Genomic DNA, 13,496 nt, shown 5'->3' with positions numbered 1-13,496 from the left:
GACTATGACACGTAAGTGATAGGACATGTGTGTATCGATGGTCGTGTTTATGACGCGCAAGTGATTGGACGTGTGTGTCGTCAGTCGTGTCTGACTTTGACACGTAAGTGATAGGACATATGTGAATCGATGGTCGTGTTCATGACGCGCAAGTGATTGGACGTGTGTGTCATCAGTCGTGTCTGACTTTGACACATAAGTGATAGGACATGTGTGTATCGATGGTCGTGTTCATGACGCGCAAGTGATTGGACGTGTGTGTCGTCAGTCCTGTCTGATTTTGACATGTAAGTGATAGGACATGTGTGTCGATGGTCGTGTTTATGATGCGCAAGTGATTGGGCGTGTGTGTCGTCAGTCGTGTCTGACTTTGACACGTAAGTGATAGGACATGTGTGTATCGATGGTCGTGTTTATGACGCGCAAGTAATTGGCGTGTGTGTCGTCATTCGTGTCTGACTTTGACACGTAAGTGATAGGACATGTGTGTACAGTCAGTCGTGTCTGACTTTGATGTGTAAGTGACAGGACGTGTGTGTATCGTGAGTCATGTCCGACTGTGACCATTGGAACAGCAGAGGAGACAACTGCTGTGCTGACTTTCTGGGCTGGAATTTTGAGTACAGTGGAGAGTGTCTTGCCCGTTATTATACATGACCCTCTGACAAAATGCAGTGCAGTGTAGAATGGATGTTTAACGTTGTAATTTAATGGTGTGTTTGTATGTGTGTGTGTGTGTGTGTGACTAAATATGTGTGTGTATTTGTGCGTCTGCATGTATGTGTGCTTGCATGTGTGTGTGTATGTGTGTGTGCGTGCCTCTGTGTCTGTGTATGTGCATGTATGTGTGTGTGTGTGTGCATAATTGCTCACAAAGAAAAGAAATTGAACAGACACACCTTTTGAATGATCATAGTCTTAGTGTATTTTCAAAGAATTTTAGATGGATAATCTAGTGATTACTGAACAAGGAAAATGAACAAAAACAACGATATATATATATATATATATATATATATATATATATATGTGTGTGTGTGTGTGTGTGTGTGTGTGTGTGATAGTCAGTCGTGTCTGACTATGACCATCAGAACAGCAGAGGAGGCAACTGCTGTTCCGACTATTTGGGCTAGAATTTGATTATAGTGGAGAGTGTCTTGCCCAAGTTACACCCCCACTCTCTCGGCCAAGAGGGCTTTAGGACAGTAGGCGTTGGGATGGTTCCCAAAGGCCAACTAGCCCACAAGGCTGCAGCACAAAGAGCCAGTGCAATTTTGCCTCCTAGTTTAAGAGTCATAGTCCTTCACAAAAGACTAAGCTGTAAATGATTTCCTGTTGACTGGAGAAACCGTTGATAATACAGCTCTCACTTTGCTGTTGGCCCAAATGTAAAACTTATGTCAATCTGTGATGTAAGCCGAGTGTTGGGCCACAATATATATATTTATATATGTAGGATGTTTGAATGACGCAGAGGGTGCAGATCCATACTGCGTGGTGTCCTGTGAGGGGGAGAGGGTGACCACACACGTGGTCAACAACACCGTCAACCCTGAGTGGGGAGACTCGGCCGTCTTCTACCGTAAACGCCCTGTCAAGTGCCCCGTTAAAATACAGGTGAAGGATGCTGCCGGTTATTACTTTTTGACTGATTGATTGATATAGATACTTGTATAGCGCCTATCCTCGGTCAGAGACCGAGCTCCAAGCGCTTTACAAACACGGAGTCATTTACACAACAGGCTGCCTACCTGGGTAGAGCCGACTGACGGCTGTCATTGGGCGCTCATCATTCGTTTCCTGTGTCATTCAGTCAGATGTCAGGCACGCACATCTACACACTCAAACATGTAACATTTAACATTTTACATGTATGACCGTTTTGTTTATTTACCCTGCCATGTAGGCAGCCATACTCCACTTTCAGGGGTGTGCATGCTGGGTATGTTCTTGTTTCCATAACCCACCGAACGCTGACACGGATTACAGGATCTTTAACATGCGTATTTGATCTTCTGCGTGCATATACCCACGAAGGGGGTTCAGGCACGGACAGGTCTGCACATACGTTGACCTGGGAGAGCGGAAAAATCTCCACCCTTTACCCACCAGGCGCCACCGAGATTTGAACCCGGGACCCTCAGATTGAAAACTTGCTGTCCCGAGTGAGTTAACCCACCAGGAACATGAAAACCAGACATGGAACTCCGGAAACTCAGTCACGAACCCAGCGCTGTAACCATTCAGTCACAGCACCCATCAGTATTACTGACATTTTCTTCTTGTAATTTTTTTTTTTTCTCCTTGTTTTTGCTCTGACTGTTATTTTGCTATGATTACCTTGACTGGTGCTATCCCCAAACGGCAGATAGTTTTTCTCCTTCTTGTTTTTGCTCTGACTGTTATTTTGCTATGATTATCGTGACTGTTATTATCCCCAAACGGCAGATAGTTGTTCTTCTTCTTGCTTTTGCTCTGACTGTCATTTTGCTATTGTTACCATGACTGTTACTATCCCCAAACTGCAGATAGTTTTTTTTCTTATTGTTTTTGCTCTGACTGTTATTTTGCTATGGTTACCATGACTGGTGCTATCCCCAAACGGCAGATAGTTTTTTTTTTCTTCTTGTTTTTGCTCTGACTTATTTTGCAGTGATTACCTTGACTGGTGCTATCCCCAAACGGCAGATAGTTTTTCTCCTTCTTGTTTTTGCTCTGACTGTTATTTTGCTATGATTATCGTGACTGTTATTATCCCCAAACGGCAGATAGTTGTTTTTCTTCTTGTTTTTGCTCTGACTTATTTTGCAGTGATTACCATGACTGTTACTGTCCCCAAACGGCAGATAGTTTTTCTCCTTCTTGTTTTTGCTCTGACTGTTATTTTGCTATGATTATCGTGACTGTTATTATCCCCAAACGGCAGATAGTTGTTTTTCTTCTTGTTTTTGCTCTGACTGTTATTTTGCTATGGTTACCATGACTGTTACTATCCCCAAACGGCAGATAGTTTTTTTTCTTCTTGTTTTTGCTCTGACTGTTATTTTGCTATGATTACCATGACTGTAGCTATCCCCAAACGGCAGATAGTTTTTCTCCTTTTTGTTTTTGCTCTTCCTGTTATTTTGCTATGATTATCATGACTGTTACTATCCCCAAATGGCAGATAGTTTTTTTTCTTATTGTTTTTGCTCTGACTGTTATTTTGCTATGGTTACCATGACTGTTACTATCCCCAAACTGCAGATAGTTTTTCTCCTTCTTGTTTTTGCTCTGACTGTTATTTTGCTATGGTTACCATGACTGTTACTATCCCCAAACTGCAGATAGTTTTTCTTCTTCTTGCTTTTGCTCTGACTGTTATTTTGCTATGATTACCATTACTGTTACTATCCCCAAACGGCAGATAGTTTTTCTTCTTCTTGCTTTTGCTCTGACTGTTATTTTGCTATAATTACCGTTACTGTTACTATCCCCAAACTGCAGATATGGAACAGCAACGTGATACGAGACACGTACTTGGGCAAGCACGTGTTCATGTCCACGGACGACTTCTACAACCAGACGTTTGAGGTCAGCCTCTCGGGTCGCAAGAAGGACGTCGCTGCCAACAGGCCTGGCAAGCTGGTCCTCCAAGTTACACAGTCCCGGCATCTCACAGTGGTCTGAGGAGGAGAGTGTGTGTGTTTTGGGGTTGTTGTTTTTTTTTGGTTTTTTTCTCCTCCTCCTCTTCTTCTTCCTCAATTCTGTGAAGAGTCATCTGGGTGCCGCACAACAGAACTGTTCACCAGATTTCTCCAGGTCTTGTCAGTTGCATGTCAAAGCCTGGGTCTTGGCAAAAAAAAAAAAAAGGTTTGTAACTTGTGCCAAAATAGACCCATGCCATTCATGGTACTTTGCCTCCATGACACTGTTGGGTATGTTCCTTGTTTTTATGGAAATACAGAAATACACGAGACACAAACTTTTGAATATTGTTGGGGGAAAAAAACAACCTTGTTCACAAGTCCTGTGTTGCTACCTCTTCAAACACAGTTCTTGAGACATGACCCAATGTAAAAATATTAAGTGGGTTTTTGTTTTTTCGGTGTGTTTTTTTAGTGTAAATAATGAGTCTGGTGTTGCTACCTCTCTTAACACAGTTTTTGAGACATGAATATTTAGTTTAGAAAAAAAAAAGAAGTGTAAGTCACTCCAGTGTTGCCATTCTTTAAGTGCCCTTCTTCAGACAGGAGGAGTTTATAGAAGAATATTGCAGGCATGAAACAAACCAGTCCCTTTTATTATACCCTTTTAAATGCAGAGTTTAATGTTGTATGCCTTGGAAACATGTGTGCTTGGTAAAAAAATAAATAAATAAAAAATGAAACAGATGCAAAGCAGAACCACCTTTTGTTCCAGAAACCAGTTGCATTGCTCGGACGGAAGAGCCTGGTATGGTCATAACCCGCTATTAACTCACTAAGTACGGCCAGTCCTCTCTTCTCCTCTACACAGACCCCTCGGATGTCCAGTGGGTGTCTCAATGACCCAACCTTTAGCTTCCGTCGTCAGAATTGTGGTATTCTTTGTCAACATTCACCTCTTCAGTATAAGAGCCTTCCGCTTGCAATATTTTGATGATGGTAATTGGGGCGAAACGCTGTTAACATCGTCTCTTTCGCCGTTCGTATGGAGAGAGTTAACTGTGTGTAGTATGGAAGTGACCATTGGTGTAGTTTGGTCAACTGTCGAAACGTTTGAACCAAGCAATGCAACTGGCTCCAGAACCCTACCCCTACCCCATTTTAGAAATTACAAAAAAAAAGGAGGAGAACTATTTTGTAAGTGTTTTTCAAAACTAACAAAAAAAAGAAAGAAAAGGGGAAAAAAAAAGAAGCATGAGAGAAGGATACAGATTTCTGGTTTCTGAACAGTTGCTCCATTCGCCGACTGCGGTTGTTAAAGGGTTAATTTGTGAAAATAAAAAATCAGTTATTGCAGTCATTTTTGAGAGTGCAGCTAATTAAAGATGTCATATGTAAGATTTTATTTTTAAATGTTCTTTTAAAATCAGTATAGATTATTTATTAACCATTATTTATGATATAACATGCGTTGTTAAGGTGTGAATATATTAGTCAGGTTTGTGTGTGTGTGTGTGTGTGAATCCACATCTGCTCATTTTGATGCCTTGAGATCTATGTATAGGGAAAGACTAGAAGAGAAAATATGGTCATACAGGCTGCATAATTATGAATTGCTGATTGTGGTTGTGATTTTTTTTTTCTGGTCATTCACATAATGTCAAATAATTTTCATGATTTTTTTGTTTTGATTTGTTTTGTTGTTGGGTTTTTTGGGGGTTTTTTTGGATAGTCTCTTTCAAGTGACTGCACTTACATTTCTTATGCAATATTTATTCATTTTTCTTCCAAAGATTTTACTGTTGTGTTTTGTGACTAATTTTTACGAAGCTTGTTGTTGTGATTATTCCTCTGCGTGTTCCAAATCGGCTGTTTATCCATCAGTTTTTGCTGTGATTTTTCCGCACTTGGTCAAAGGAGTTGTTGGGGATTTTTTGTGTGTGTTTGTGTTTGTTTGTATTTTTTGTATTTTGTATTTCTTTTTATCACAACAGATTTCTCTGTGTCAAATTCGGGCTGCTCTCCCCAGGGAGAGCGCGTCGCTACACTACAGCACCACCCATTATTTTTTCGTATTTTTTTCCTGCGTGCAGTTTTATTTGTTTTCCCTATCAGAGTGGATTTTTCTACAGAATTTTGCCAGGAACAACCCTTTTGTTGCCGTGGGTTCTTTTACGTGCGCTAAGTGCATGCTGCACACAGGACCTCGGTTTATTGTCTCATCCGAATGACTAGCGTCCAGACCACCACTCAAGGTCTAGTGGAGGGGGAGAAAATATCGGCATCTGAGCCGTGATTCAAACCAGCGTGCTCAGATTCTCTCGCTTCCTAGGCGAACGCGTTACCTCTAGGCCATCACTCCACTTGATTATCCACTCCATATTATAATTTAAACTGCTAGGTAAGGGAAATAATTTGAACTTCCTCCTCACTGGCACGTGAAGTTTCGCACCAAAAATTGAACGATTAACGTTTTTTTACGCAGTTTTTCGCATCATTATGGTAAAAACGTCAACGGTTTACTGTGCAGTAAGTGATAAATTAATTTATGATGGACTTGACTTCTAATTTATCCGATAATTCCTGGGAAAGTGAAGGCTGGGACAGCTTCACAGGCAGAAGACCTTGAGGGCTTGAAAGGGTTAATCCCTCGACTGCTGAACTGCTGCGTTTTTTTTTTTTATTGTTATTATGCACCATTATATTCTGAATGTAAATTCATAAATATAAATATAAATTTGGTGTTATATACTGTACCATGTCAAACTGACGCAAAAACTAGGCCTATCGGTTTGCTCTGCTTGGCCAAATTTCATGCAGCTAACAGTGAAAAGCCCAGTCTGTTCTTAGCCAGTAAGTGATAAATTAATTTATGATGGACTTGACTTATGATTTATCCGATAATTCCTGGGGAAGTGAAGGCTGGGACAGCTGTAAAGGCAGAAGACCTTGAGGGCTTGAAAGGGTTAATCCCTCGACTGCTGAACTGCTGCGTTTTTTTTTTTGTTACGCACCATTTCATTCTGAATGTAAATTTATGAATATAAATATAAATTTGGTGTTATATACTGTACCATGTCAAACTGATGCAAAAACTAGGCCTATCGGTTTGCTCTGCTTGGCCAAATTTCGCACAGCTGCCAGTGAAAAGCCTGGTCTGCTCTTAGCCAATCAAACGCCTCTAAAAGCTACAAGCGCTGAATCATTCCTTTGGCCAAAGCTCTCGAATATAAATATAAATTTGGATGCAAAATTACGAATATTTGATCAAGTCACTGCATTCTCTCAAACCATGTATAAAGTACTTCCTAACAGACCTAAGAAACATATATAAAACTGAAAAATATATACAATCGATGGAAATGATGTCCATAGCATTTTCTAGAAAATGGTGCCCATACATAAAAATGATTGAAGGCAACGAGGAGGAGTAAAGCCAACCACGAATGTAACGTATCGTTTGTTCTTTTATTTATTTATTTTTTTCCTTTCATTTACTTACTTGTTTTTAACAGTGCATGTGACTTTTTTGTTTGTTTTTTCTCGATATGAAGACAGTGTTGTGTCGTTTTCCTGATTTGCAGTTTAGGTGGTGCACAGTGGCAAATATTGTTGATTTCAGATGTTGGTTTTGTATGTCCGTCTGTATGTATTAAATGTTAAACTCAAATAAAATATTTATTAAAAAAAAACAAATAAATAAATAAATAAATAAAAGGTGGGGAAAAAAAAGTCATTGCATTCTCAGGAGGGTGGAGGAAGCTCTAATGGATGGGGGGGGAAAAATGTATGTTTGGGTTTGGTTGTGTTTTTCTTTCTTTGAATGATCAGAATGGTGGGTAAATAAAAAATTTTTTTTTAAAAACATCCGTGTTATTTTTTTTCAAAGCAGTATGTGATATTGGTTCTTCTTCAGATTTTCAGTTGAACTGTGTGAAAACATGGCACCAAAGTAGCAATAAGAAATGACAATTATAGCTTAAGAAATTTTGGTCAATGTCCCTAGTGACAAACGTGCATTGATAAGTTTTAAAGCCATTGTGTGAGAATACTGTTTTTGGTAATACCGAAGATCCTTTCACCATCCACATGCTGGTTTTTTGGGGGTTTTTTTGTTTGTTTTTTTACTGGGGAGGGTCATGGGGGTGGCTGGGGGGTGGGGGTAGGGGGGTGGAGGGTCTGCAAAGGATGGTCTGACCTGTTGATGATATACACGTTACTGGGGGCTTTAAGGAACAAGTTTTTGTACCCAAACCGATACTGACGTATTGTTTATGAAGATCTTTCACTTGGTTCTGCTGTTTCTGTCACGTATCGTATATCATGAATTTGACCAAAAGCTAGGTTATCTGTCACATACTACACCCAGTAACATTTTCCGCTGCATATTGTCACATATCATGCGATGCTTGATAACTTCACCAGTGACGTTGTCTGTTTGCCATACATATCAGCAGTTATATGCAACAGTCTTCGGTAGTAACATATCAACTATGTATTATGCATATCATATTTACATCTCTTTCTTTTCTAATAGTTCTTTGTGTGCTGTGCATATCACATATTGTACATAATCTTCCAGTTATATGCAACAATCTTCGAAGTAAGTAGTGACATATCAGCTATGTATTATGCATATCATATTCACGTCTCTTTCCTTCCTTATAATTCTTTGTGTGCTGTGCACATCACATATTGTACATAATCTTCAGTTATATGCAACGGTCTTCGGTAGTAACATATCAACTATGTATTATGCATATCATATTCACGTCTTTTTCCTTCCTCATAATTCTTTGCGTGCTGTGCACATATTGTAAATAATCTTCCAGCATTGCCTTTGTTTTGTGTGGGTACCAAGTCTCTTTTAATGTGAATCACATTGGCTGATATCTGTGTCAATATGATAAGAATCAAGATTTTAAGGTTTAATTTCCTTTCAACCCCTTTTGGGGTATTGGAAATGTCAAAGAAATGTGTCATTTTGTGACTGATGTTTGATACCTTTGATATGTCTGTCAGTCTTGTGGTGTAGTTTTGGTATCAGATGTTAGATTTATTATATTATATAATAGATTCTTAATATTAGAATATATAGATTATAATCTAAGTGGACATAGCAGAATCAACCTTCATGGTGGTGTTGGTGGTGTTTAGTTCCTGAGGTCATTGTCTGTTTAAATGTATCTGCTAAATTCTTTTGAATCAGTGTGATGCCTGATGTCTTTGTTAACCATTCATCTCAGTGTTTTGAGTTATTGTGCTGGTGTCGGTGTCAGTGTCTCTGTCTTTATCTTTCAGACATGCTGGTCATATTGGGATCCGTCTTCAGCACTCTTTCATTTGAAATATAAACCCCTGGTCAGCCAGTTAGGCTGCATTTATGATTGTCATACTGTACAGTGTCACCCAGTTAATACAAGGGTGAAGAATATTTCTGTTCACAGCAAAAAAAAAAAAAAAAAAAAAAAAAAAAAACCCAACCAAAAACGTTCCCCCATGGAATAGTATTTATATTGTATTTGTATTTGTCGACCTCCTCTCCATAGTCTCCAAAGCCAGGAGGGAGGGAACAGAGACCTTGTATGACTTTCGCTGGAAGAAATGGCTGAGTTGGTGTACAGCTCAGAACATTCCATATATATATATATATATATATATATATATATATATATATATAATAGCCCAACACATAACAAACCAGTTCTGAAAGTTTCATTTTCTTACTCTGTATTTTGTATTTTTTGTAATTTTTTTTCCAAAATTTTACAAATGGGCCGTCTGTGGGGAAAAGCAAGGGAGAAAACTTGCCATCCCGAGTGAGTTGATATGCCTCACTGATTCTTCCATGGCACCACAGCGTGGAGACTTGCGTCGATAACTTGTTCCGTCTGCAGTTGTTGATAATCTCTACGCAAAAGATTATGGATATTTACTTTGGCATAATGTCGTATTCATGTATACTGTATATTTTTTTTACACAGCTGTGTGTCAACCACAATAAAGGTTGGTTTTATTAGCTTGTACATTTCTTTACCTTGCAGTAGCATTGTTTGAAATATTTTGGATGTATGCATTGTTATAATATTAACGGCTGTTGTTCTATTCTCTTGTGATCAATCAACTTACATTTGAAAGGAGGTGTGGTGTTTGTAGCACACTTGTTTGCTTGATATACATCATGATGTACATAATTGTTTATCTATTGTTGTTTGTATGCATGCTTATTATCGGATTCCTGCATAACTTGCTTGGTTTGTGGTTAATGTGGTTCATAATCACGTTTTTTTTTTATACTTAGTTTTTCTGTCGGATATCCCCTGTGAGTTCATTACACTTGTTTGTTTGGTTGTTTTTGTTGTTGTTGTTGTTTTCCCAGAACTGTGCATTTACTTGTCTGCCTGTTTCTGTTTCTGTCTTCCTTTCTCTGTTTCTTATTTCCAAGTATTCTCGGCTTATATCACAGATTGACATAAGTTTACATTTGGGCCAACAGCAAAGTGAGAGCTGTATTATCAATGGTTTCTCCAGTCAATGGGAAACTATTACAGATTAGTCTTTTGTGAAGGACTATGACTCTCAAACTAGGAGGAAAAAATTGCACTGGCTCTTAGTGCTGCAGCCGTGTAGGCTAGCTGCCTTTGGGAACCATCCCAACGCCGACTGTCCTAAAACCCTCTTGGCAGAGAGAGTGGGGATGTACTCGGGCAAGACACTCTCCACTATAATCAAATTCTAGCCCAAGTAGTCGGAACAGCAGTTGCCTCCTCTGCTGTTCTGATGGTCATAGTCGTACACGACTGACTATCATATATATATACTTTGATCTGGTTGATTTCAAATATCTGGTGGGTCAGCACTGGTGTTCACATAGCATGGTATCTTCTTCATGATTCCTGTGTGGGGTGCCGGGGGGTCTTTCAATATAAACAGCGCTCTCGCTTTCTAGAAATTCTGTGCTAGAAATTTCCTCTATTCTTTTGCTCTATTTCTGCCTTTTTTTTTTTCTTCTTTTACTTTCCTTTTCTGCCTTCCCAGTCCATTCCCCTTTCTTTTTTTGAGCAAGCCTTGATACTTTTCTCTGTTCTGTTTTGCTCTAGCAATTAGGTAGTGAAATTATAAACACTGGGATGGTCACTGGCTGTCCGTTCTGCAGTGTTATTTGCCTATATCATGGCCTTTTTAATGTATTTTTTTTGTTTAGCTCTGAAGTACCTGATGAGGGTGTACGCTTGAGCAGAGTAGAACTGAATGCTGATCTGAAGGCTTTAATGTGTGCGGATTTGATTTATAAAACGTGAACAGTTAGCACACTATCCTGAAGCTCATCCAAAAATTCATGGACAGAAATCATAATTTTGGTGAGTTGAAGGGCAGCTAAGATTAGACGAGAACGTGACCCTCCCGGGATCGTTAAAATCCGCAAATAAGCCGCATCATTGTATAAGCCGCAGAGGTTGAAGCTGGGGTAAAAAGTTGCGGCTTATAGACCGAACTTTACGGTATTTCTGAAAATCCCCCCATGGCGATGCCGGGGGTCTTTCAGTTTAAATAGCATACCCGCCTTCTGGAAATTCTGTGCAAGAAATTTCCTCTTTTTTTCTATCTTCACTGTTGTCTCCTTTTTCTGCCTTCCCAGTCCATTCCTCTTTCTTTTTACAAGCAAGCCTTGACACTTTTTTCTCTTTCCCGCAGTCTGTGATGTACTATCTGTGCTGTTTTGCTCTGGCGATTAGGTAGTGAGATCTAAACGCTGGGATAGGCACTAGCTGCCCATTCTGCAGTGTTATTTGCCTATATGGCCTTTTTTGTGTATTTTTTGTTTGGCTTTGAAGTATTGTGGGTTGTTTTTTTCTTTCCTTTTTTACAATCTTTTTGTAATCTGGGAATGATAAATTAAGCGGGGGCTGCCATCCTCAGCACAGCCTAAGGAGTTAAATGGTTAGGATAATGTGTCATGACCTGAGTTTTTGTGGGTTTGTCTTGATGGGTTGGGTTTTTTTTGTGTGTGTGTGTGTTTTGTAGATGTGACAGTTACGTGTTGACACGGTTGAGCATTTGTATGGTTTGGCAATCCTGATATGGTCCAGTGTAGTTGGCTGGACAATAAGCATGATTTTTTTTTCGATTCGTTTCTTGTTATTATGTTGTTGTTTTTCTTTCTAGAATAGTGGGTTACTTCTTACGCAAATAATGACATGTAGTTTACACAGTGATCTCTTTTATACACTTTTTCCCTGCCTCCCTCGGCACTCCCATACATTGCTTTAGATATTTCAGTGATTGATGTGGATACTTCTATAGCGCCTATCCTCGGTCAGAGACCAAGCTCTAAGCGCTTTACATACACGGGGACATTTGCACCACAGGCTGCCTACCTGGATAGAGCTGACTGACGGCTGCCACTGGGCGCGCATCATTCGTTTCCTGTGTCATTCAATCAGATTTCAGACGCACACACATACACACTCAGACAGACATGCAACATTTTACGTGTATGACCGTTTGTTTGTTTTTTTTATTTACCGCGCCATGTAGGCAGCCATACTCCGTTTTCGGGGGTGTGCATGCTGGGTATGTCCTTGTTTCCATAACCCACCGAACACCGACATGGATTACAGGATCTTTAACGTGCGTATTTGATCTTCTGCGTGCGCATACACACGAAGGGGGTTCAGGCACTAGCAGGTCTGCACATATGTTGACCTGGGAGATCGGAAAAAATATTTCAGTGATGAAGTGTTGGGCAGTGGTATTGTTCACGTTTTCATATAACTGACACTTATTTGTTGCTTGTTTTTTCCTCTCTCTGTCATTTATTTCAGTAGAATGCATATTATGAAATTGTGTTTTGTGAATGTGTGTGATGAAGTATTGTACACATTTTCATATAACTGACACTTATTTGTTGCTTGTTTTTTTTCTCTCTGTCATTTATTTCAGTAGAATGCATGTTATGAAGTATGCGTTTTGTGAATGTCAATGATGAAGTATTGTTCACGTTTTCATATAACTGACACTTATTTGTTGCTTGGTTTTTTTTTTCTGTCATTTATTTCAGTAGAATGCATATTATGAAATTGTGTTTTGTGAATGTGTGAATATATGAAATCTACATTTTGTGATTTTGTTGTTGTTTTTGGGGTTTTTTTGTGTTTTTTTTTTTGTTTTTTGGGTTTTTTTTTAATCTGATTATCCATTAATGACTTCTACAACCAGATCTTTGAGGTCAGCTTATCTCATGTCCCAAGTAAAAAAAAAACATTTTGTTTATTTCTTATCCTCTGTGTGCCTGTCTCTCTCTCTCTCTCTCTGTCTCTCTGTTACAATTGTTACCCTTCTGTCTTTCTCTCTCTCTTTCTCTCTCTGTCTGTCTCTCTGTTACAATTGTTACCCTTCTCTCTCTCTCTCTCTGCACATGAACTGCAATATATGTATATTATATTTGTTAAACTGATACTGTCCTGCCATATTGATTGCATATTGATTTATAAGCCTTTCATATTCCAAATTGTTATACACTGTTGATTCACATGGTGTCATGAATAAAGTATAGTCTTAAGTCTGTGCAGTTGTTTTGTTTTTTTTCTTTGTATTTTATTGTATTATGGTGTAGTTGGTGGTTTTTTTTTTTTTTTTTTTTTTTTTTTTTTAGATTTCTCTGTGTGAATTTCAGGTCACTGTGTGAGAAGACTGTGTGTGTTGTGTGTGTGTGCGCGTGTGTGTATTGTGTGTGTGTGTAACTGTGTGTGTTTGCATGTTGCTGTGTGCGTGTGTGTGTGTGTGTGTTGTGTGTGCGCTCGTCTTGAGTTGCACATCTGTCTTCATTAAACCTATTGGCTTACGTGTGTGTTCGTGTGTGTGTGTGCT

At 39.1% G+C, this 13,496-nt stretch overlaps 1 protein-coding gene across 2 annotated transcripts in view; it reads left to right on the top strand.

Moving 5' to 3' along the window:
- The window catches only part of LOC143275281 (calpain-5-like), a 50,844-nt gene extending 37,651 nt beyond the window's left edge, over positions 1 to 13,193 (top strand). For both annotated transcript variants that reach the window (XM_076579264.1, XM_076579265.1), the window contains exons 12-13: positions 1,475 to 1,617; positions 3,487 to 13,193. In XM_076579264.1, the coding sequence (XP_076435379.1) occupies positions 1,475 to 1,617; positions 3,487 to 3,669 (326 nt within the window). In that variant the 3' untranslated portion in view covers positions 3,670 to 13,193. The remainder of the gene's footprint in view (positions 1 to 1,474; positions 1,618 to 3,486) is intronic.
- Positions 13,194 to 13,496: the final 303 nt, after the last annotated feature.

This window comes from Babylonia areolata, chromosome 30 (assembly GCF_041734735.1).
Source record: "Babylonia areolata isolate BAREFJ2019XMU chromosome 30, ASM4173473v1, whole genome shotgun sequence".
NCBI classification, from domain to species: Eukaryota; Metazoa; Mollusca; class Gastropoda; order Neogastropoda; family Buccinidae; genus Babylonia; species Babylonia areolata.
Note: the sequence above shows the minus strand (reverse complement) of the source record. Positions and strands in the feature narration are given on the sequence as shown.